This window comes from Rhipicephalus microplus, chromosome X (assembly GCF_043290135.1).
Source record: "Rhipicephalus microplus isolate Deutch F79 chromosome X, USDA_Rmic, whole genome shotgun sequence".
NCBI classification, from domain to species: Eukaryota; Metazoa; Arthropoda; class Arachnida; order Ixodida; family Ixodidae; genus Rhipicephalus; species Rhipicephalus microplus.
In genome coordinates, this window is record NC_134710.1 from 229007043 (window position 1) to 229031516 (window position 24474).

The 24474-nt window shown below is 42.3% G+C and overlaps 1 protein-coding gene across 4 annotated transcripts in view; it reads left to right on the top strand.

The window, feature by feature from the left end:
* Positions 1 to 18676, top strand: part of garz (Sec7 domain-containing protein garz) — a 106559-nt gene extending 87883 nt beyond the window's left edge. For 2 of the 4 annotated variants that reach the window (XM_037435934.1, XM_037435936.1), the window contains exons 27-34: positions 1739 to 1920; positions 6314 to 6494; positions 6738 to 6868; positions 9322 to 9423; positions 12220 to 12333; positions 15321 to 15639; positions 16155 to 16465; positions 18416 to 18676. In XM_037435934.1, the coding sequence (XP_037291831.1) occupies positions 1739 to 1920; positions 6314 to 6494; positions 6738 to 6868; positions 9322 to 9423; positions 12220 to 12333; positions 15321 to 15639; positions 16155 to 16465; positions 18416 to 18442 (1367 nt within the window). In that variant the 3' untranslated portion in view covers positions 18443 to 18676. Of the gene's footprint in view, positions 1 to 1738; positions 1921 to 6313; positions 6495 to 6737; positions 6871 to 9320; positions 9424 to 12219; positions 12334 to 15320; positions 15640 to 16154; positions 16466 to 18415 lie in introns of all 4 variants that reach the window. The other 2 variants (XM_075878744.1, XM_075878742.1) reach the window with 1 other exon arrangement.
* The last annotated feature ends 5798 nt before the right edge of the window (positions 18677 to 24474 follow it).

Sequence of the window (24474 nt, forward strand, 5' to 3'; positions counted from 1 at the left end):
CCTGGCAAAACTTGATAGTTTGTACCCAAGTTTGTTATCTCATGACAAAACAGCTCTGTGGTGTCGTCAACAAAAGGGTTCATAATGGCATGCTGTTATATGATACAGGAATTGTTGCCCGCCTCATAAAATTACCATAATCTGTGTTGGTTGGTTGCAAAACTTTATTGTGGTCCTGCAAGGCATGCGTTATTGCGCAGTGGGTGACTCCCACATCGGGACCATTAGGCCAAGCCTTTCGGCCGCTCTGCGGACCTGCTGGACGGCCCAAAATTGGCCGGCCCTGAAGGGAGCTGCGTAGGGCTGCCTCCCACCTGACCAAAGTAGTGTTGGGATTATTGTACATTGTGTTGCACTCCCAAAGCATGTGCACCAGTGTGGCTACGTCTCCACATGCGGGGCAAGCGTCATTGGGGACACGTCAGGATAAATAACGTAAAGGGAGCTCAGGTTAGGGTACTTGTCCGTGTGCAGTAGTCTGAGCATGAGGGCCTGTGGCCTATTAGTCTGAGCTTGAGGGCCTGTGGCCTATTAAGTTTAGGATAAGCGAGTGAATATAGTCTTCAAGCGAGGTAAAAATGTTTTGTTATTTCGTTGTACGGGGCAAACGCGTCCTTGCTTTCCGCAATGCTGTTGTCCCTGAATCGTTGCCCAGAACCGGCGCGGTCGGTTAGAGCGCTTGCGGTCTTGTGGGCAGACTCCTTGAGGTTGGGAGAAAAAACAATGTGTTTTTCAAGCCGTTGAACAAATGCCCCCTCCCCATTTCCTAAAAAAAATCCTCGCTATGACTTGTCCAACATGTGCGGGAAACCAGATCAGTACGGGATGCTTGATACCATCACGGCGGCCACTCTGGAGCATGCGCAGGGCTTTCTTCTCTGTCTCATCATAAATTATAGAAGACTGATAAAGAAAAGAACCTCGTCCATTTTTTCTGCACTACTCTCTGTTATAAGAATTAGAAAAAGCTTTTGCGCTCCACCGCGGTGGTCTAGTGGCTAAGGTACTCGGCTGCTGACTCGCAGGTTGCGGGTTCGTATCTCGGCTGCGGCGGCTGCATTTCCGACGGAGGCGGAAATGTTGTAAGCCCGTATGCTCAGATTTGGGTGCACGTTAAAGAACCCCAGATGGTTGAAATTTCAGGAGCCCTCCACTATGGCGTCTCTCATAATCATATGGCGGTTTTGGGACGTTAAAGCCCACATATCAATGAAAAAGCTTTTGCACCCTTTTTGTTGATTTCAACGTGCTTCTGGCATATTAAAAAGATGTCACAAACCGAATAATGATTTACTGAGTTACTGCTGCTATGTGTTCCTTGCTATGTATGGCACAGAGTGCGTAAATATGTGAGCCTTTGTTTTATTTTATTTTGGCAATGTTTGCAGAAATCGTCAGATGTGTGTACTATATATATATATATATATATATATATATGCATCTTGTTATATGTGATTATTTTAACTTCCTTTGTACATTACAGTTAAAGCCCTTATAAGAGACATGCGTCGGACAGCAATTCTTCTCTTTTATATAAGATGTCTCTGATGAGCAGGGTACCTCGTATGCATTTTCTTATCAAACCATATTTTACTGTAGGCACACTGGTGTCTCTTATACCCATTTGTCTCTTATAGCAGTGTCTCTTATAAAGGGGTTCCACTGTACTTAAAAATGGGTAACACTGGTGTGATTCTGTGTTTTTTATTCAGAAATTTATGTGTCATTTATCTTACAGGCCACAATTGGGCTAAGAAAAATGCAAAGCCACGAGAAACCAAGCGAATCAGTAAGGTTCAGGCGAGGCGCAGGGAGGAGGCACTGCATCGCAGAAATCATCAGCATAGCCTTGGCTATGAAGCTGATGATGAAGACCGCTTGGAAGGAGCACCTTCTGAGTATCAACATGTTTCTCTTCAGGTTGGTTGTTGAACATAGTGTTTTTAGTTCGCCTTTAAACCAGGGCCGTAGGCAGGGAAATCTGGATGCAAAGGGGTGTCTTAGGGTGGACAAATAACAATGGGTGTTTTTCAAGGCCTTGAACAAATGCCCCACTTCCCCTTCCTAAAAAAAAAATCCTCGCTATGACCCTGCTTCACACACACACTCATTCACAGAGCTTGTGCATTAGCATTCCTAAATCTCACTTTTTATTCTCTTTATGTACACGTAAACCATCACCAAATTGAAAGCCCACGTCCTGAAACATTTAAGTAAAGTTTATGCAATCCGTAGTCAAGTTTCATCAGTGTGTGCTTGACATCTGAGACATCATTTAATTCAAGATGTAGGGCCTCTTGAATACCATCACTTGTGACTTATGGTTGGTGCACTTCTGAATGCACTTATTTCTAAAATAAAGACTACATTGTTGGCAGGGGTAATTAAGGTAAAAGGAAGAAGGAAAGCAAGCAGAAGAGCGAATTTGGGTGGTTTAGACACAGTGATTTTACTAATTGAGCACTGTGTACACAGTCACACATTGACTTTGTGCCACATCACTCTTCTGTCATTGAACCTCTGCTGAAAAAGCATTGAAAATGCAACGTACTAGACGATAGCATATCTAAAACTCTTTCGAGCACTTCTACCACCTGGCCCCGCCTAGTGGCTAAGGTATTCGGCTGCTGACCCGCAGATCGCAAATTGAATCTCGGCTGCGGCGGCTGCATTTTCCATGGAGGGGAAAATGCTGTAGGCTCGTGTGCTCAGATTTGGGTGCACGTTAAAGAATCCTAGGTGGTTGAAATTTCCGGAGCCCTCCACTGCAGCATCTCACAGAATCATGTGGTGGTTTTGGGATGTTAAACCCCACTTATCAATCACTTCTGCTACTTGAAAGTTATGAACTATTGAAATTATTCAGGCTGAGTTCATGTTCCTTGTGCTTATCGTTCAGTGAAGTTCTAAAAGCTCTATTTAACTCTTTTGCAACTGCATCATAGGGCATCAATCCCATGGTATTGACGTTTTGAATGCGCCGCCAAAAATTTGTTTCAGTGGCTACGGACGTGTGGCGCCCTCTGATGTGTTCAATAATAACTATAGTTTTGGTTTCGATTTTGTTTTGCTGTTTTTATCGCAAGGAGGCACTGAGAAAAATATAAGTTTGAGTCGGGGTGACGGCGTAGTTTGGCAATTATGGCTGCGGTGCCCCCGCGCGCTCCTCGATACCAAAAGGCAAAACCGAGCTCTTCGGCCGCTTCAAAGTCCGATTCTTTTGAAGACAGCAGCAGTGAGGAGTCTAGTGATGATGTTCAATCATTGGACTTCAGTTCAGACCGTGACATTTCAGCACAGCAGCCAAGGACATAGCCACTGTGCGCACATAAGTTTCGTTTTAGCGCTCACAATGTATAAATGCAGTGTGCGGTCTTTATAACTGACGGCAGTTGTTTATTTTGTTTCCTTAGTGTCTCCGTAACATACGGTGGAGATATTTTGCCCAGTCGTGTGAAGACGTGTGAAGTTTGAGCCCAAGCGACAGCCCTGGGTCTATATTTACGCTACACGGCGGAGTGGCACCCGGCAGTCTGCAAGAGCGCTAGATTTTAAAAATATTTTTTACGGCTGAAGTAATCAGAATGTTGTGTGACAACACAAACAAGTACGCCTGGATGAACATTCTTGACAAGCCCACCTATGCTCGACGTGACGGCTCATGGGAAGAAGTGACTCCGCTAGAGATGATGCATTTCATTGCGATCATCATCTACATGGGAATTGTTGAAGTACCACGATTGCAGTTATACTGGAGCACGGGGAGTATATACAGCGGCCTTCTCCCATCAAAGATTATGCCCCAAAACCGGTTTGTAGCTCTACTAACCTTTTTACACGTATCAGACCCGGACGACTTTGCAAGTGAATCTACTGTTGGCAAGATCTGGAAGGTGTCATGGCTTTTGCTGCACATCAATAAGACATCAGCAAAATTTTTTCAACCAAAGCGAGACCTCTCGCTTGACGAACGTATGGTAAAGTCCAAAGACAGATCAGGAATGAGGCAGTATATATAGGACAAAGTGACTAAGTGGGGCTACAACTTTAGCTACTAGCTGACTCCAAAACAGGGTATAACCTACAGCTCTCTGTATACACAGGCAAGCGTGAAAGACTAGGACCACATGGCCTAGCTTTTGATGTGGTCACCAGCCTGTGCTCGGAGTATCTAGACCTAGGGGTACAGGATTTACATGGACAACTTCTACACCTCTGAGAAACATTTTGACCATCTGCTGGAGCGCAAAACCCTTGCCTGTGGTACCACCAGGAAAGATCGCCGATGTTTCCCAACTGAGCTGAAGAATGTTGCCTGGGAACGAAGAGCTCAGTGCGGAGACGTTCGGTGGCTTCACGATGGCAACATTTTATATATGCAATGGAAAGACCCGCGCGCCTTGAACCTGATGAGTACCATTCATACAGCCAACCAGTTTGTCCCTGCCACACGAAGGCAGAAGACAGGTGACAGATGGACTTTGATTACCATCAAGAGGCCTCTGCTTGTCCAAGACTACAATGCTGGCATGCTGGGTGTGGATAAATTGTACCAAATAATTGGAACCTACAATGTCTTGAGGAAATGCGTGCACTGGTAGAAAACCCTGTTTTTTCATTGCGTGGACATAGCGTGTGTCAACAGGTTCATCCTCTACCAAGGCCATTGAAAAGAAAACCCAGGAGTCCCAGAGCTAGCCCAAAATGCCCGATTCGACCAGCTTGCTTTTAGAGAGCAGCTTATTCAGCAGATTTTGGATTATAATGACATCGATCAAGACCGTGCCCCATATCCAAGTCTAGAGCAGATTCGTCACCAACCCCAGTAAATGGAGAAGTAAAAAAACTGCAAGCTGTGCTATCGAAAGAAGAAAGTAGAGCAGAAAACATATAACAAGTGCAGCACATGCAAAGTGCCCCTATGCTTCACGTCCTTTCGCAACTGCTTCTCTGAGTGGCACAGCAGTCACCACCCCTAGCTTGAAGGGCCATGAAAAATAGATTTTATTACATACAGAAATCAAACTTTCCAGAATGTGAGCTGACATCATGTGTAATGTTTTGTATATTCCAGAGTTTTGAATTTAATTTTGCAGCTTTGTTCAGCTGCATGTGTGTTTTGTTTAGTTCAGTTTCGTGTGTTTTTTTCTTTGTTATTAAATAATATAACAAACAGTTTTTTACCTATCAGCCTGTCGTTGTTTTTGTTCGAAAGCTTGATTAAAAGTGTACAATTTGGTATAATCACAATGCAAAATTCAATAAAAATTACCCGAGAAAAAAATGTGTTCGAGGATGTCGAAAATCGGGCCTTTTTCCGCGGTTGCGAAAGAGTTACTGAAGTTTGCCTTAAGGCCAGCAGATATCTTTAATGAGCTGGTCACATTTCATAACCTATCATAGGTAAATAATTATTGGGTTCACAGCAAGCTATATGAATGAAGTAGGATTTTGCAAATGGCAAGATTAGAAGTTTATTTTTGGGAGCACCACATATTTAAGTTCGGAAGATATGCAAGCAGTGATATGCTGAATTTCAGTAGTTTTAGTTCTATAATAAAGGTAAACTGGTTGTCATCTTCAGCCTGTGATCTTACAGGAGCTTCAGGATATAACCTGTTGCTATATTGTGTTAATGCCACATACATTGCAATAGTTTAATAGAGTTTATTGGCAAGGTGGCACAGCTTCAGAGAGGGCATGAAGTGCACAAGTGACTCATATAAAACAAGAAACATGGGACATATGTCAATTTATATCTGTATTTATTTGTGGCTTTGTCAGATGGTAAGTTAGCCAACAGACACATGCACAATATGTCAAGATGCAATGTCACAGTCATTTAACATCAAAATAGACATTACAAAATAATGTTCCACAAACGTTTCTGCTTTTCTAAGTTTCAACAGATGTGTCGCCAACACACACACACAACCCTTGCCTAGAATCCTCATTTCATATTTGATCTCAACTGACATGTTCGGCCACCCATGCAGCAATAATGACTGCCTTGTGGCAATATTGATCAATTTTAGAAAAACGTTTGGAGGTCAGTGATTCTAAAAGTATGCTGTTTTTTCCACCTCGACACTCTAAATATTACAGAACATTCTCCCTATGGTTATTACAGTTTGTACTATTTGTTTAAGTGGTGTTAATTTTGTTTTAAAGTGCTTGGCAGTAGTTTAGGTAGAGTGAGCTTTTCTGCATTTATGATTATTAGTGTGGTTTTTAATGAAATATGAGCAACCAATGACACGAAATTAGAACTATTTGAATTACTGCAATTTCGTATTGTGTTGTTTTCTTGCAGCTTTTGGACCTGATGCATACTTTGCACACAAGGGCTGCATCAATATTGCAACCGGGGGAATTGGTTCCTGAACTTGTTTTATCATCCACTGGTCTGCCAGTTTCAGGAGATCTAAGCAGGCTGGCAAGGGGAAATCAGCAGCCAACTCTTTGGAACTTGTGCTGGTGCCCACTCTTGCAAGGTGTGTCATTGTTTGCTTAGCTTGTAGGTATTTGGACATGTTCGAGGATGGGGTGTCCAATCTAGGGGCGAAATGTGCTTTCATAATATAATCCCAAACATACAAAAAAAGTGAACGTCTTTCTTGTGCCAGAATTATTATATGTAGGTATGTTTAGAATTTGAAATCTCCTGCATCCTATACACTTGAGCTTGCACTATTTGATTATATTCATAATTATAGATAATTTACTCTTCTTTTCAGGCATTGCACGTTTGTGCTGCGATACCAGGAGACAGATCCGCACATCAGCACTGACATACTTGCAGCGTGCTCTGCTGGTTCACGACCTCCAGGCATTGTCAGCTACAGAGTGGGAAGCTTGTTTCAACAAGGTATGTCTTTACTTTAATTGGTGTCAGTGTCATAAAGTCCATGTTGTGCCTACACAGCATGTTTTAAACAGCTGTTTAGAACATCTTGCATTGCATAATGTAGAGCCCTTTTGCTATTTTGGTACATATTCATGGAATCAAAAAAGTTGTTGGCATCATAGAAACGTGTTGCTGCAGGTAAAATATACTATACAGTCGAACCCACTTATAACGATCCCAGATATAATGATCTATCGGTTATAACGACCACATTTCGGTGCAATTACGATTTTCTTATGCTACCTTTTGAAACTGACTCCATATACAGCCGACATTTTTCGAAGCCTTCTACTTTTACAACAAATACTTCCGACACAGTCACGTTCAAAATATAGGGCGTACGAAGCGAAAAAATGTTAAACATTTTGTTAAAATGTTAAAACAGGCCCTTTAAAGCATGTGATAAGAGCGCGCTCTCGCATGCCCCGCTGCAGTTTACTTGCGACGAAGATATCGTAGACTGCGTCGAGCACTGCATGCAGGTTTCGGATGCTTCAAGCTGCACCGCGGAGACTTGGCGATTTGTGATAACAGCTTCCTCGCGGTTGCTGCGGTGGCTTAACGAATAAGCATCAGAAAACGGCGATGGCGAGGTGGCCGGTGGCGATGAGCAGGCCATATTGTCACATCGCCGGCAACCTGATCACACTCATCTGCAGATATCTGCTCGGCAGAGTGACGGCGGTACCAGTGCGTCATGCCAACGTTTGCATGTTCGCCGCTGCCACGTCGTGTGAGAGCACTTGTGCGCATCGCTTACAAAATTCGTCTTCGTTGTGCTAGAGGAAAAGAGCTACTCATCGCGCCCGAGCACAATCCCAAGTGAAGCATGCACGAAGAACGCACAAATGCATGCATGCACTGGACTGAAAACAACACGGCATGTGACGATGAGAGCCAGGTGAGTGACGCGCTGCACGCAACTAGCTAGGGATGATTGGTTCGACGTAGTGGTACCACGTTTCAGTGAAACAATGCGAGTTCATTGCGAATGTGGTTTGATTCACTCGTGAGTAAACGGACATCACTTAAGACGTGGCAATGCCTAACTTCTTAATGGAGTAGAACTTTGCTAAGGCACGTTGCCGGGCTAGTTGGTTGGGATTCATCATTTCAAAGCGCTGTGTGTGTGTGAATCTCTCCTGTGTGTGTGTCCTTGTCGTGGTGCGCTATACCAGTGAAAATGATAATGGAGTAGAGGGTTGTTAGCACTTTTCAACAAAAATGCGAGGAAGAAAACTGGTTTGGTTGCTAAGTGCATGTTTTTATGGGCGAGTCCATAAAGAACAAACTACTGATATAACGACCACTTATTGCGGCACTTTCAAGTTCGTTATAAACGGGTCCGACTGTAGTACACGTTTTTCTGTGTGGTATATAGTAAACAGTTGAAAACTAATCCACAAGAAGGAATGTTGATGATTTTTTATTGTATATTGTCCTTCATTTGAAAAATGTACCAGTTGTAATAGGTATTGTGTCATGTCAAAGTGTAACCTAATAATAGCTCTTCTGAAAAAAAAAAAAAAGAAAGAAAAGTAGAAGCGCTCAATTTTGAATTTTCTGACTTTATCTACGAAACTTTGAACATGCATTCAGAGAAGCATGAAAAAAAGCATTAGTGTGAAGCAAGGTGTGCTGTCGCTTTGAAGGCACTACAATAGCTTGTCTGTGACTTGTGTTCTACTTGTGTAATACATCTGCATGCAATACTTCGAGGCCAGAAAATTTTAGAACTGCTGTCTTTTGTTGCTATTTTTCTTTGCATAGTGAGGTTAAGACTGCATTTTGTATTATTTATGCCTGTGCTAGTAAAATCAGGAGTTACCTGGGTGAATCGTGTAAATTGTGCATGTTGAAGTGAGGCATAGCTCGTCTTGCATTGCGGTGGGGGAGGGGCAAGTGCTGGTGTAGCTGGAGGGGGGGGGGGGGGGGGCAAGGGCCCTTTTTGCACCTTCCTGCTAACGCCCATGGATGCTGAAGAGACGAGTGATTTTTCTCAAATTATACTTTGACGATACCAAAAGCACAGATATTGCTATAATAAGATTCTTGGCAAGTGAGAAAACATGCAGAAATAAAATAGATGTGGTACAGCAGATTAGAGGCTCATAATGTTCATGAATGTGCTCCTGCAGTGAGCAGAGTTGTGCCATTTTCACTGCTACTGCTATCACATGGTGTAAAAATGGTGCCTTATGTTCTATCGGATATTGGCTAATTGCAGTCTTTAAATGCAGTAAATAAATTCCTGTTCTTGTTCAGCCACAATGCTTTCATTTCACTTGTGCTCAAATAGGCAGAAAGCAGCATATGTGGGCTTTGCTGTTCTTTTTGGCACACATGTGGAATGGACCTACACGTGTAATTAGTATGTACGAATCTCTGCATTTTCTCCTTACTGTTCTGTCTAGGTTCTTTTTCCCCTCTTGTCCAAGCTGATGGAGAATGTGAGCCCTGATGACCCAGTTGGAATGGAAGAGACTAGGATGAGAGGTGCTACTCTTCTATGCAAAGTAAGTCCAATGTATTAGGGGTGTGCGACTATTGAGAAACTTCGAGTAACTTATCGAACAGTATTCTATTCGATTCAGTTCTAGAATCGAATAGTACATAGGTATTCAAAATACCAAAAAGTTTTTGAATAATCAGCACAGACAGGAGAGCCCCAATATAACAAAACATTGCGAGAGCTCAAATTTTTTTTTCCTTTTTTGATCACAAAATTGCCAATGTGCATGCAGCCCAAGCTTTTATGAGGCTGCAGATAGTGATTACCAAATGAAGGTGTTTTTTTTTCTTTTCTGAAAACTCAGTTTTTACAATACTGTGAAAAACTGAGTTTTCTTTACAGCATTGCTGCAGCTGCGTCTCTTTAATCAGTCCCTGTCTTCATCATGTAATAACTAAAGGTGAGGACTGTGACTGCATTCGGCTTCATGAACAGACGCAAGTGTTGTGTTTGTGTAAATGTTTCTTCCAAATACATCGTCTACCACAGATGTTTACATGCTTTCGGTGCTGAGGCCATGTGTTGTTTGATTCAAAATTTCTTAGTTTTAATGTCTCAATTTTATTTAAAAGCAGGCTAGGAAGTATCATCTTGATTACTGTAGTCACTGCTGTATTTCAGCCTACAGTTACAAAATATTTCCGTAGCTCTGGTGGCTCCTACATCAGTTTTCATAATTGTGTTTTTTTTAGTTGGTTAAAAGTGGCTGTAGTGTTCTTTGGTGACAGTTTGTGAATATTTGACAAAGAATATTGTGGAATTGTTGGACTGTTTTGAAAATGGTTCTCTTACTATTTGAAAACTGTTTGAACACTATTCAATTCTTCTTCAATTTGGGGTCATACCATTTGATGTGTATTCTATTCAGTTTCAAAATTCACTATTCATACTCCTCTGCTATGTATTCATTTTGTCAATGTGTGTCCACAAAGTACATCTGGTATATAATCTCATTTTCAAGCTTTAAGTAATGACACTTATTTTAAAATTTTATGCTGTGTCATATAGCATAAAACAGGTGTAACATTATATATGTACGTTATAGAAATTATTTATTCAAATTAATGCATGTTCCCAACCCTTATGAATGTCCGTTTGCTAGTAAAGCAACAGTCACTTGCAAACTCCTTTAAGACATTCCTAGCACTCGGAGCTGTAACCCCTACAAACTTTTCGTTACCAATAGCAACGACAGTCGGTTCGGGCCAGTGGAGACCGGGACTAGTTCTTTAACTTAAGGGGTTGATTCGCTTCAGTAATAGTGCCACCACAAATAACATTTACACAGCTTGGGGAAAACCATAATGAAAGGGGAAGCCTATATTGAGAGACCAGCAATAGTTCAGTTCACCTTGCATGGCTTCGTGCTCTTGGTCTTGGCTGATAAGTCGCACCTGTATGTCAGATCTCGTAGCAGGATGGTGATGGGCAGCAGTGCTTGTGGTTTGGCTGAGATGCAGCCAGTCACTTGTTTTAAGACAAAAGTGTAAACAACTTCTGGAAAATTAGGGGGCACCTAGTTCTCGTAATATGAAAGCAGGGAATTCAATGCCTCCGATGCAGTGTCAGAACAAGGTGCAAAAGGTGGTGGGGTGGTGTCACTTTATCTTCCTGTTACGGCACATGTAAACATCACATGAATCCAGGTGCTGCCATTCTGTGGATGTTGGGATGTCCAGCTTATGATACCGCTATATATATAGTAACTTCTTTTCTCTGATAAAGTTGAGGAGGGATCTGCAGACAATACATCCGCAGATTACGTGCAGTTTGGTTGCTTACATGTATTCTCATTGGGTTCTATGATAAATGCAGTCTGGGACAGCTCCACAAAGAGTGCAGTAGATCGGCGAAAGCTAGTCCAGACCAGAAGCAGAAAGTTGTGCAGAATCCTATTCGATGAGCTTTGTTACCCCCCAATACTAAAATCACCCTTCAATACAAAGAAGGGGTAAAAAATTAGTCTAGTTTTTCTTTCTAAGATGCACTAAATTGTATCTTTGAATACTAAAATCACCCTTCAATACAAAGAAGGGGTAAAAAATTAGTCTAGTTTTTCTTTCTAAGATGCACTAAATTGTATCTTTGAAGCTTTATGATGTACAAAATCTACTGAAGCTTTTTTTTCTGTGTGCACTCAAATGGGGGCGAGATGATCAAATAGGAGTGACACAGTTGTGTGTACTAAGTTGGAAAGCTGAGTAGAGTAGGCAATTAATGAAACTTTTATTGTGAGCTTAAAAGTGAGCTTCTCTGTTCTGCAGGTTCAAATCAGCAAGCCCATGATTTTACTTATTGCTTGAACCCTCTCGCAACATTTATGTTGTATGATGTCAATGAAAACGCATCCATGTATAGTTTAGTGGGTAAGATTAATATTGTGTGACATGGTTGTAACTTGATCCACTGTTTTTTGCAAGAGATGACATGCATGTATTAGAGCCCTGTAATAGCCAACACCAATAGCAGAAGACATCGGGTTCAGTAGTGAACACAGGTATTGTAAAATGCAGGAGTAATTTGTAATGTTAATGGCTACATACACGCTACTTGCATTCCTTATTACACTTAAACACAATGTAAAGTGTAAAGGACTATGTGTACCTCATGAAGAAATTGTATTTTGTGTTACTTTTATACTTTATGAAGATTATTTGTTTTGGTTCCTTGGTTTTAATTTGTATAGATAATTATGTTCGTTCTTGTTAAAAATTTTTTTTGTAGGGTGTGCTTTTTCATACAGATAGTTTAATACGGTTCATATGTTCACATTACATTTGTTTTCAATGTTCCTTGGCAGGTATTCTTACAACATTTGAACCCACTGCTGTCCTTACCCACATTTACTGCTTTGTGGTTGACAATCTTGGATTTTATGGACAAGTACATGCATGCTGAAGACAGTGATCTTCTGGTGAGTACTACATATTGCGTGGGTGCTCTAGTAAAAAAGAATGGCTTGTTGCTTAGGGAGTATATCTTTCTAGTGCTGTCATGATTGTACTATGCAAATCGTACTTTCTAAAGGTATAAAGCACAGCTTGGTCAAAAACAAAGTCTCTTAAGTGACATAATAAACAAACAAATAAAAAACGACATAACCGTTGCTATCAGGTAAACAGTAACTGATCTTGCTGAAATGCTGGTAGACCATCTGTTGTTGTAGCTTGTGAGATTGCTGCTGCACGTTGGCACTTTCTAAGCACTGATTATCTAGAGAGACCAAGGTAACTCGTGCAGGGTCAGTCCCAAAAGTTCCTGGAATTCTTTTTAAAAAATAATTTATTCAGTATAAGCTTACAATCTTTTCAGAACTTTTAAAAATACTCTCACCCTGGTTTAATGCACTGTTTCCAATGCTTCACCCAATCATTGAAGGCACCCAGGAAGCTATTATGAAACATTCTTGAGAAAGGTCATCGAAGATGCTTTTATCGTCTTCAGCGTTCCGTGGGGAGTTCCTTTCACAGTATAATTATTAGGGACAAAAAAAAAAGTCTTGTGGTGGCAGATCAGGTTCGTACAGATGCTGGAGCAGTGCTGCCATGTGAATTTTGACCTGCGGCTTAGAGAGAATCAGCGTGTTGTGACTCCTCCTTCATCTCACTTGTCAGGATTTTGGTACCATTTGCATGTAGGCCTTATTCATTATATGATTGTTCGTCAAAATACTATGAACGATTGTTTTGGGTGTCCTACATTAATTCGTGATTATCCGAACACTTGAACGCTGATTGCTGTCTAATACTCGACCCACTTTCTGCACCGAGTCGTCCGTTTGTGGTTTTGATAGGCATTCATAGGTGTCGTCATTCCAGAACCTCTTCATTGTGTCATCACCGTAGGGTTTCTGAAGCGTTTAGAGTGTTAGTGCTTTGTTTTTATCTCATGTTTTATGCGCAACTTGATTGCATGACACCGCCCCAAAAAAACTTGTCCATTCTTTTTTTCGACAAGAGTGCAGTAGATACCTTTGTGCAATGGCTTGACCTGTCTCACCAACTGCCTGTAGGCAATTAAAACTAAACTCGTTTTGAACCTTATATGTCTGTTGTGAGTGAAGTGCACGAGTCAAGTGATTTTCGAATTTGGAGCGGCAAGATGGGCTACTGAAAGTGTGTTACCTGCACCAGTGCGGCGAACACTGGCAGTTGAAAAAGAAGAAAAGCCTCAAGAAAATTGCAGGACAGAATACAGAGCCACGGCATCGAAGAAGGAGGAAGAGGAAAAATCGTGCTGGTGCTTGGAGGAATGCGGCTAAGGTGCGAGGTGCGAGCTCATCGGGTGCAGGTACCGAGGCGTCAAGGCATCCACCTAGCCGGCGACGACAATCACGGGGTCCTTGGGACCATTCAATCACCACCGAGGCTATTGACTAGTTTTTGGCACAGCCTGGTTCTGGTTTTCGAGCTGAAGACAGCGCTGCAGATGACATCGTCTAGCGGGAGCAAGCCGTCGGCTACGGGCCCGAGCTTATGCACTCCCACCACGGCAGCTTCACCGCTGGACTGTTGAAGAACGTGAACTGCTAATGAGCTGTATCTATCTTCTCATGCGTCTGGACTCTAACCCAAGAACTCGAGAAACTCTTAGACTCGTAGAGGTTTCCCCTCGTTAACGAGAACTGCCGGTGCTTCTTAGTTTACCTTTTGCTGATCTTAGCATTCCTCTTTTTCTGTTTTTTTGTTTTTGTGAAAAAAAATTTTTTTCATGCAAACGAAACGCTCACCTCCTTTTCTCTCCAGAGAATAATGTTTCACAGCTAGCCTGACTGGCTTTATTTACCAAACCTGTCACAATGCCCCACCACTAACTTCTGCACTTGAAGCGCCACCCTGCCAGGTGGTGAATCTGACTACAAAAAAAAATTCCAGCAACTTTTGGGAAAGACCCTGTATGTGCTCACGAATTTGCTTGCTCCCCAGCTGCCATACTTGGCTGCACCAAAGCAAGAAAGAAAACAAATGGATGACGCAGAAAGTACCATTTTCGTAAATACATTTATTTCTTTTTGATAGGGGGGGAGGTATTTAGACACCCTAAAAACTCATGTTTGACTCACGGCACCTGTGCATCAATCGTCATAGTGTACTCACCACAGTACAAGGGATGGCACTGTTCCCATGGTGGGGACACCTTAGTGGTGAGATGTTATGTGGGCACATGAGGCAGAGAGTGCTCGGGCTCTTTGAGACTTAACATTGCTGGTGGATGGTAGTCTCTTGCGGGAGGTCAATTAAGATGATTTGTGGCTTGATTCAGCGAACTCCTGTAGTAAGTCGACAGTCAGCGATGCCACATTCACGGTACATTTTATGTGTTATCGAGTGAAAGAAGGAGTATTTAAGGGCTCATTTTTCTTTGTTAGACACAACCTTAATGAGAACTAACAGACAATCAACACAAGAAAGTTATGCAGGGTGTTCTTTGTAATAAATATGATACAAATGTGAAGAAACTCATCTGAACAAATAGACAGCTTGCCGTCAGCAAGGATCATACCTTAAATCTTCGAGTAATGTATCTGATACCCTTCCGATTGAGCTACCAACAGTCTACCAATTGAGCTATAGTGGCGGTCATCCTCCCATAAACTTTATCTGGTACATTTGTGCTTTTAGACGTGTGTGTTAGTGCTGCTTGTAGCCATTATGATGAGTGCAGAACATCTTTTTTTTTGTGCTGAAGTCGCATAGCACGGTTCATTTGCTATGTGATTGTGAGAGGAGGGTCCTTGTCATCCCTCTTTGGTGCTCAGTGCGGCCGCCGAGAGAGCACAGATCTCTATATATCCAGAAGTTGCTGTTGCAATTGTTGGAAGAAATATACACACATCTTTTCATGAAGCATCCTATTATTTTTATTTTGATTCTAATGACATTTGTTCTTTCTGTTTGACAGAGTGAAGCTATTCCGGAGTCTCTAAAAAACATGCTGCTCGTCATGGACACCGCTGGAGTTTTCCAAGCTGCTGGAGAGGAACTTGAGAACTCATCTACAGGCTACACTCAGCTCTGGACAGTCACATGGGACCGCATTGACAGCTTTCTGCCTCGTCTGAAAGAAGAGGTTTTCAAGCCACCACCTCGCCCACCAACTCCTCCTACTTTGCCCCCAGCTGTTGCATCAGAGGATTCAGTGCTTGAAAGCAACTGTCTTGTTGATCAGGCTATTCGAACAACTCCGGAGGAGGACTCTTATGAGCTTGTCTCTGTAACGGGTATGTTAGTAATTTTATTTGTTGAAGTGGAAATATGTTATTTTTGGGCTTTAAACTGTAAAAAAGCATACTGAAGATCAGTTTACAATAGTTGTCAGACCCTTTAAAGTGGTAAATATTACATAATGTGCCCTGCTCTAATGGTCGGCCAAATAATATAACAATCTTGAGTTTTGATTCAGTTTTCATGGCATAAATCCCACAGCAATGTCTGATTGCAGTCACTTAACGAGCTTCTGAAACTCTTTTTTTCTCGATTCTTTCCAGAATTTGTCCCCTCTTGTTCCATCATCTGAAATAGCGAGTTATTCCTTCAGATATTGTCCTTTAAGTGTTTTTTTTTTTGGCAGCAGTGTCTTGCTGTTTTGCATGCTGCTGCCACTTGCTGCATTAAACCAAATTCACTGAGCTTTTAGCTCTGGTCGCAAATGCTAAAGCATTCTTTGTGCTCATGCTTTCCTGTGCTACAGAAGATATTTGACACTTCCTTCTATTAATGGCCCATCTTATCACAGTGGAAGAGCCAGGCTTTGTAGAGCGAAGACCTTCCAGCGTCAGCGTAGGAAGTGAAGGCAGTAGTATCACTTCGGGGCCAAACCAAGCAGGCCTGGCCAGCAACATGGCATTTCCAGATATCCCAGCAGGTCCTGTTGCAGCCCCTGTGGCTCCAGTGCCACCTTCCCACTCAGTGATCCTGCATCCACCGTCACTGTCATCACCACCTGTGCTCCCCACAGCCGTACCTCAAATAGCAACACCTGTGCCACTGGTCATTGACCCGATTGTCTTTTGTGAGCAGCATCACTCTGTCTTCACACCTAGCCAGGTAAGCATATTTGTTTGCTAAAAATGCAACCCATCGATCTTTTTGTGAAAAACTATCAAAATTTCTATTTTCTTTTATGTACTTTCGTTTTCTATGGATTGAATATATTAATAGCCACAAGAAAGGCTGGAGTCATACGGCTATTAGTACTACGTTGACAAAAGTTTAATGCGACAGGAAGGAAGAACAGCTATTTGAGCTAGTTGATTAAAGTGCATGTTGAAAGAGATAGCGCAAGCACAAAAGGGCTGAAACAAAGGTGTAACGTAAAGCAAGGCGAGGAACAGAATGTGTGTTGTCCTCTTTGCTTTCCGTTCTTCACCTTGCTTTATGTTACGCCTTTCCTTCAGCACTTTTGTGCTTGTGTTGCAATTCCTTTCAAAAGACTGGGAGGAATCTAGCATAAGTGTTAAGGTAGGCAAGTTGTCTCCTACTGTATTTTTGACTTTGTTAGAAATTCTATGAAGTACATAATGTGAACAAAATCAAGAGACATGCTTTTTCTCCCATTTTGCCTCAAGTTAGCCCAGACCACATGTACGCTTGCAAATGTGCACGAGCACATGTTTGTGCGCTGTGCATGGGCCGTGCCTCATGAGCAGAGGCAGTTTGCATCTCTAAAAGATGTGAACTACCACTCACACTGTTATATATATGCCACATAACTACTATAGCTAGGTTACTTGGCGATATCACTTTGTATTCAACTATTAATATTGCCTCAAAATGCACAATCAAGATGTGGCTACAATTTAATGGCTAAGCTGATGTACGATATAGTGGGTGTGCACAACTTAGCATGGCTGGATAATGCACATTCAGGCTTGGTCCCAAGGCTTGAATATGCTCAATATCTGCTGGCTTTCATTAAAATGCCTAAGAGTGACTCAGGAGTGTTGACAGAAATGGCAGTGTGTGTTGACAACTATGGTTTTATATAAAGTTGCTGACTTGGCTAGTTTGTTACATATTCATACTGAAGTGTCCTGTGTGTTTGCTTCTCATAGCCATACCTTTTTGTGCTATTAGTGCTGTTTTAGTGTTTTTTTGGTAAAAGTACTTAAAAGAATGCACTTCTGAGTGAATAATGCAGTCAGTTATTCAGTGGATGGCATCTATGTGTGGGTCATCACGCCATCTATAATGTTATCACTGATGTAGCGTAGTCCACAAAAAAGAAGTGGGTGCTTTGAAAACTGTAGGAGAGAGCAAGCAATTTAATATTCATGCCTGCTGTATGTTTTCTTGCTACCTTATGCTCTTAGTTTGCAAAACAGTTTTATCAGATTTGTGAAGGTAGCATCACAAAAGTAACATTTCTTGTTTTGTGTTAGGGATAAATCTGAAAAGCACTGAAAAAATTGTGCCAGGCTTATGGTTTGTGAGTGGCCTTAAGCGATGTGTGCAAAATACTAGTATGGCTTTGTGAGATTTATGACAGGTAGTGGGCCTGAGCAGCCCCATTAATGACTCAGGTAAATGAGCACCTTCAAACTGAGCTTGCAGAAACGTGTGAGTTAGTTTCCATCACCTCTAGGATATATGACAGCATGCTCTGTGGTGCTTGAACGGACCACGGTTGAGCCACCAACGTACATCATACTCGAATTGGGTAGTTAAGTCAGCCACTAGTGATACCAGTACATTTTCAAGCTTACACATACAGTATACTACTAAAGTCTCTTGACAAAGAGGGGCTGTTGCCATGCATGCTGTGGAGGTCTTGCTCTTTAGAAGTGTTGCTCTTACTTATGCATCCAATGCACCAAAAATCTTGAAATTTCACCATGTTACTGATAACTAAAAAATCTGCTTGATAGGGTAATTATTCACCTTGCAGAATAACTAAGCCACAGCAGTAGAGGAACAGTGCATACCGGGGTAGGAGGGAGGCATGATTTTGCATTTATTTATATGTATATCTGTATGACCTGCATTCTTTTTTTCTAGAATCCTGTCAAGTCAGCAGATCGATGAGAATGGTTCTCCAGCTGTACGAAGTTTTTACATTTGCATTACTGCTCCACTTCCAAAAGAATTTCTCAAGAAGAATCAAAAGGTTGTATATAGTTATACTAATAAAATCTTCTAGGCTGAACGTGGCAACTGATGGATCTCTGTGTTGGCATGTTCTTCGGTTGAAGGTTTCACAGCACAAGTAGGCATGAAACTTCATGGCACTTTATGGAATAAATGAGATGCTTTATCTAATGGTGTCTCTTCTCATTTTATCTAATTGTGTCTCTTCTTTTGTTCCCAGTCTTGAGTTCGTGCTGTACGTACTTCATTATGCAATACCAACTAGCCCAAAGTTTCACTCTACTAAGTTATAAATAAATGCATGTGTTTAAAATGTAGCTCATGATAGTTATCATTTTGTGCTTGCTTTAGTGCAACATATTCCAATTGTCTTGAAGTGGCTGCCTTAGCTTTTATTTTGCTTGTAATCACAGCCGTAGAACATGTCTGCTTCATCTTCATTAAAATAAAATGAGAGAAAGGCAGGGAAGTTAACCAGAAATTGGAGCATCTGGTTTGCTACCCTGCACTAAGGGAAAAGAGAATAGGGAAGAAGGATGAGAGAAAAAAAGAAAAAGCGAGATAGACGTGCAAAAAAGAAAAAAAGTGAGCCGGGGTGCTGTGACCTATTCAATTGGTCGCTACCACGCAAAAAGTTCAGTAAGGCCTTCACTGATTTTTTGTGCGAAGGCAGATCATGTAGGCTTTCATGTACTGACTGTTCTGACAAGGGTCTGTCGTCAAGGCAAGCTAACTCAGCAGCTAGCAGCCGTGTTTGCACGCTGTAGCGAGGGCAGTGACAGAGAATGTGCTCTATCGTTTCATCGCTAGGGGTTTTACTTCTTTATTAGCAATTTTTCGAATTTTCATTGAAGCATCAGTACTTGAGAGTGGAATAAATTCTTCTTCACCATCTTCGTGTGCTGATCGAGCAGCTGCATCGGCATGTTCATTTCCCAATATGCCACAGTAACTTGGAAGCCACTGAAACGTTATTTCGTGTCCTTCGTCGAAGAGGTGGTGGAGCAGGTCGTAAGCAGTCTGTCTCATATGTCTACTCTTTGCATGATTTTGACACCAATAGCACTATTTCAAGAAACAGTCACAAGGCTGATCATGCTACACACTGTAATATTCACAAAAAATGTTTATTTTGCCACAGTGTTAAATTGTTTACATTTCTCAGTCGTACAAAAAACAAGGATACAATGTGTGGTGTAGAATGCAGGAGAAAAGCTGCGATATAAACGTAGCTTGACTAGCCCCATGTCATCGTGATATAAGGCATGAAGCTGATAGCTTTGGATGGCCATCTGGAGAAGTAAACTGACTTGATTAAATTTGTACAATTAAAAATATTGCATATAAAAAGAAAAGAAAATGCGGTAAAGACTGCACTCCTAGAAGAGAAGAAAAATACAAACAGTACTAAAAACAAAATACAAGAATCCTTAAAACTGCAAAGTTTTATGCCAAGTTTATCCCTTTTATTTTTCCACTTTCACCTTTTCCTTTTCTTGCACCCCCTTTTTTTCAACAGGACAATGTATATGAAATGCATCATGTTAGTAAACAAAGGATTGGACATATCTTGTCACAAAAGAAGTCTCAATTTCTGTAATGAAGCATTGAATTTATTGAATATGTGTGGAGGTGAATGTTTCAGCATTTGGAGACCATGATTTGCTAGTCATCAAGGAGTCTTCCCATAATCACTCTGTCTAGTTGGTCTAGACGAAGTGCTGCACTCTAATTATGCTATAGAGCTAATATTCCTTTTTTATTATAAGTTTTTGATGACTTTAATTAAAATATTCGTACATATAAATGGGTTATTCCATGCCAAATTATGCAGCGTTTTTCCAACTATCGTGAATATGGCTGAAAAAATTTCCACATGCTTCTGGAAACCAAATACTTTCCTTCCTATTTATGAGAGTCTCTAGTTTAGCGCTGTTATGTTTGGCCCGGCAGTTCGTCTTAGCAGACGCCATTGTGCATGAGCCACTCTGCAAGAATGCTTTCACCCCTATATCAGCGCCCAGTCGGAAGCAAGAAGCCTGACACTGTCCTGCAGGTGGGCCGGGCAGTTCGCTTTAGTTAAGTTACAATGAACTCGATGGAACCTTTGCCAACAACGCTTTGTTGAGCGAAGTTGAACAGCGTGAGACGGCGTCACTGTTGCGGTCCTCAAGGAGTCAACATCTCCACTCAGCCATAGGTGCCTACGTGGGGTTGTTATAAAGCACCGAAGGTTTGGAAGCGTGGGATAGTGTCGCCGTAGCAGTTCTCGGAAATCGAGCACCTGGACTGCCGTGGTCTAGAAGGTTCTAGAATACTGTAGCTGAACGCAGTCATGGACCGCTGGTGACTTTCGTGTCAGCGGCCATGTTTCCCACAGAGGAGCTCAACTTTCCCCCTCTACTGGATTCGACCTTCTCGCCCTGCGAAGTGTTCAAGGCATGGACCGGGTGCGCCATTTTGTGGTGCGCTCGTGCTCCCCATTGGACATTTTCACCCGTGTTTCTTATTGGCCAAGTGGTCCGATGTCTTCAGCCTTTCTAGTGGGTGAACCACTAAGACTTCGAGTCACCCAATTTGCGGAAGCAGCAGCAAATGTCGCGCAAACAGATTGATTGATTGATATGTGGGGTTTAACGTCCCAAAACCACTATATGATTATGAGAGACGCCGTAGTGGAGGGCTCTGGAAATTTAGACCACCTGGGGTTCTTTAACGTGGACCCAAATCTGAGCACACGGGCCTACAACATTTCCGCCTCCATCGGAAATGCAGCCGCCACAGCTGGGATTTGAAGCCGCGCCCTGCGGGTCAGCAGCCGAGTACCTTAGCCACTAGACCACCGCGGCGGGGCTCGCGCAAACAGCGAGGTGAGTGGAAGAACAAAAAACGGAACTTAACTCAGAGTATACTATACTGATGGGTGACTTCAATGCCAAGGTAGAGAAGAAGCAGATTGGAGACCAGGCAGTAGGAGATTATGGCATTGGTACTGGAAATGCCAGAGGGTGTTATTGGTAGACTTTACAAAATGCAATAATTTACGAATCTTGAACACCTTCTACTGAAAACGAGTGAACCGTGAATGGACATGGAGGAGCCCTAATGGCAAAAGTAAGAACGAAATAGACTTTATACTGAGTGACCACACAGGTATCGTGCAAGATGTGGAAGTGCTCGGCAAGGTACGATGCCGGGATCATAGAATGGTAATGTCTCGAATTCACCTGGACTTGAAGAAGTATTGCTTGAGAAGAGATACTCAGCTCTTTCCGAAGAAATCGGCCTTAGCGTTGACGCAATGAATGATAATCTGTGTAGCATCATTACGGTGTGTGCAGTGAAGTTGGAGAAACGTAGTTGGACAGGAAACTAGTAAGCTGTCGTAGGAGACGATGAAACTAATTAAGAAACGTCACAACTTGAAAGCCTCATACACAACAGATAAAATAGAACTGGCAGAGCTTCCGAAGTTGATTAATAAGCGTAAGGTATCCGATGTAAGGAGGGATAATATGGAGAAAATTTAATACGCTCTGAAGAACGGCACAAGCTTCAAAGCGATGAAGAGAAAACTTGGGATAGGTAAACACCAGATTCATGGACTAAAGGACAAGGAAGGCAAAGTAACTACCTATGTGGATAGGATAGTTAAAGTAGCGGAGGAGTTTTACAGAGATCTGTGCAGTAGCTGGGACAACCTAGACCATAATGTAGGAACTAGCAGTAACCCAGATAACATCCCACCAGTAGTGACAGAAGAAGTCAAGAAAGCCTTGGAGTGAATGCAAAGAGGCAAAGCTGCTGGTAAGGATCAGGTACCATCAGATCTGCTGAAAGATGGAGGACAGAATATGTTAGGAAAACTGGGCACCCTGTTTACGAAGTGTCTTCTGGCAAGGAGGGTAGTCTTGGAAGAATGCCAAGATCATCTTTATCCATAAAAAAGGGGATGACAAGACATGAAGCATTAAAGCAGACCCGCTTTCACTCCATCGTATACAAGCTATTTACAAAGGTAATTGCTAACAGAATTAAGACAACATCAGATTCTAATTAACCAAAGGAACAAGGTAAATTTCGTATGGGCATCTCAACAATCGATCACGTACATACTATTAAACAAGCGATAGGAAAATGCTCATAATACACACAAGCAGTATTTATCGCCTTCATAGGTTAAGAGAAGACATTTCTTTCAAAGAAGATATCGCCAGTCATGCAGATACTGCGGAATCAGGGCGGTGACGAAGCATGCATAAACATCCTGTAGTAAATATACAGCGGATCAACTATCATCATATAGTGCTTCATAAAGAGGCAGAATACCGATAAAGAGGGGTGTAAGACAAGGGATATGATCTCTCCAGTTCTATTTACCCCGTGATTACAGGAGGTTCTTTAGAGGCCTAGAAGCTAGGGGTAAGAGTTAATGGAGACCACCTTAGTAACCTGAGCTTAGCCGATGACATTGCATTGCTGAGTAACCCAGGATACCAGTGGCAATTCATGATTACTGAACTAGACAAAGAGGACTGAAAGCTAGGTCTTAAAATTAATCTGAAGAAAACGAAAGTAATGTACAACAACCTCGGAAGAGAACAGCACTCTGATATAAATAGCAGTGCACTTGAAGTTGTAAAGGAGTATGTCTAATTAGGAGAGGTAATAGCCGCAGAGCCGAATCACGAGAATGAACTAACTAGAAGAATAAGAATGGAGTGGAGCACATTCGGCAAGCATTCTTAAATTATGAATGGTAGATTGCCACTATCCCTCAAGAGGAAGGTATATAACAGCTAAATCTTACCGGTACTTACCAAAGGAGGCTGGAGGATTACAAAGAGTGTTCAACTTAAGTTGAGGACGACGCAGCGAGCAATGAAAATCAATATGATAGGTGTAATCCTAAGGGACAAAAAGAGAGCAGAGTGTATCAGAGAACAAACGGGTGTTAAGGACACCATATATAGTCAAAATCAAGGAGCCCGAAGCGAGAGGGCAAGATAAGCGCTGGTCATCAATGATCCCAGACTGGATTTCGAGAAAAGGCAAGTTGGTGAGGGGGAGACAGAAAGTTAGGTAGGCAGATAAAACTAGGAAGTTTGAGGGTATAAAGTGGCAGCAGCAAGCACAGGACTGAGTTGACTGCCGGAAGATGGGAGATGCCTTTGGGTTGCAGTGGGCGTAGTGAAGCTGACGTAATGATGAATTCCTCGAATAGAACATCTAGACTAGCCTCAGTAGATAACGTTCTAGCGTTAAATGTAGCCAAGTTCAGATTCCAATAGCAGCCTGTCTGGACCCAGAGATTCTTAGCACCCTGCGCTGCGTCGCAGGTCTGACCACCGCCTTGGTCAGATGCTTCGCAGCCGCTCGGGACTGAGGGCCGAATGTTAATTGGTGTGTACATGTGGGAGGTACTGCACCAGGTTGGTAAATCCTGTTATGGTGGGGGAGTGCCTTACTAGATGTGGTCGCCAGTGAGCCCGCACCCCAGGCCTTTTTTTTTTTTTTAATACACCGATATCTTTAACACGAAAGCATTTTATGCCGGGGTCCACCACGGCTCCACTGACGTATTTTCGTCACGAATATGACGTCGTAAAATATATACTAACAGATTGCAAAAAACTAGAACGAAATGTTCTGTTGTGGGGCATCGAACCAGCGGCCTCACAATGCGAAGCGTGCAATGCTAACCACTAGGCCACGAAGCGTATGGTAATGGCAGGATATTTATAGACACCATATACCGTTCGTCGGTTCTGAGAGCTCCGCAACTTCAGCGCATTTTTGTCATCAGTAGGGAGATGGCGCGAAGGTGTCACGTTGGGCGCTTTCTAAAGGTCGTCGCCTCAAGCGTTTCGATGAGCGCCGCTCCCTCGGAGCAAGGTCTCTCCGGCGCGTGCCCTTATATCAGACTCCGGATTCGGTAGAGCATGAATCGATTCGTTCGCTGCCGCGGC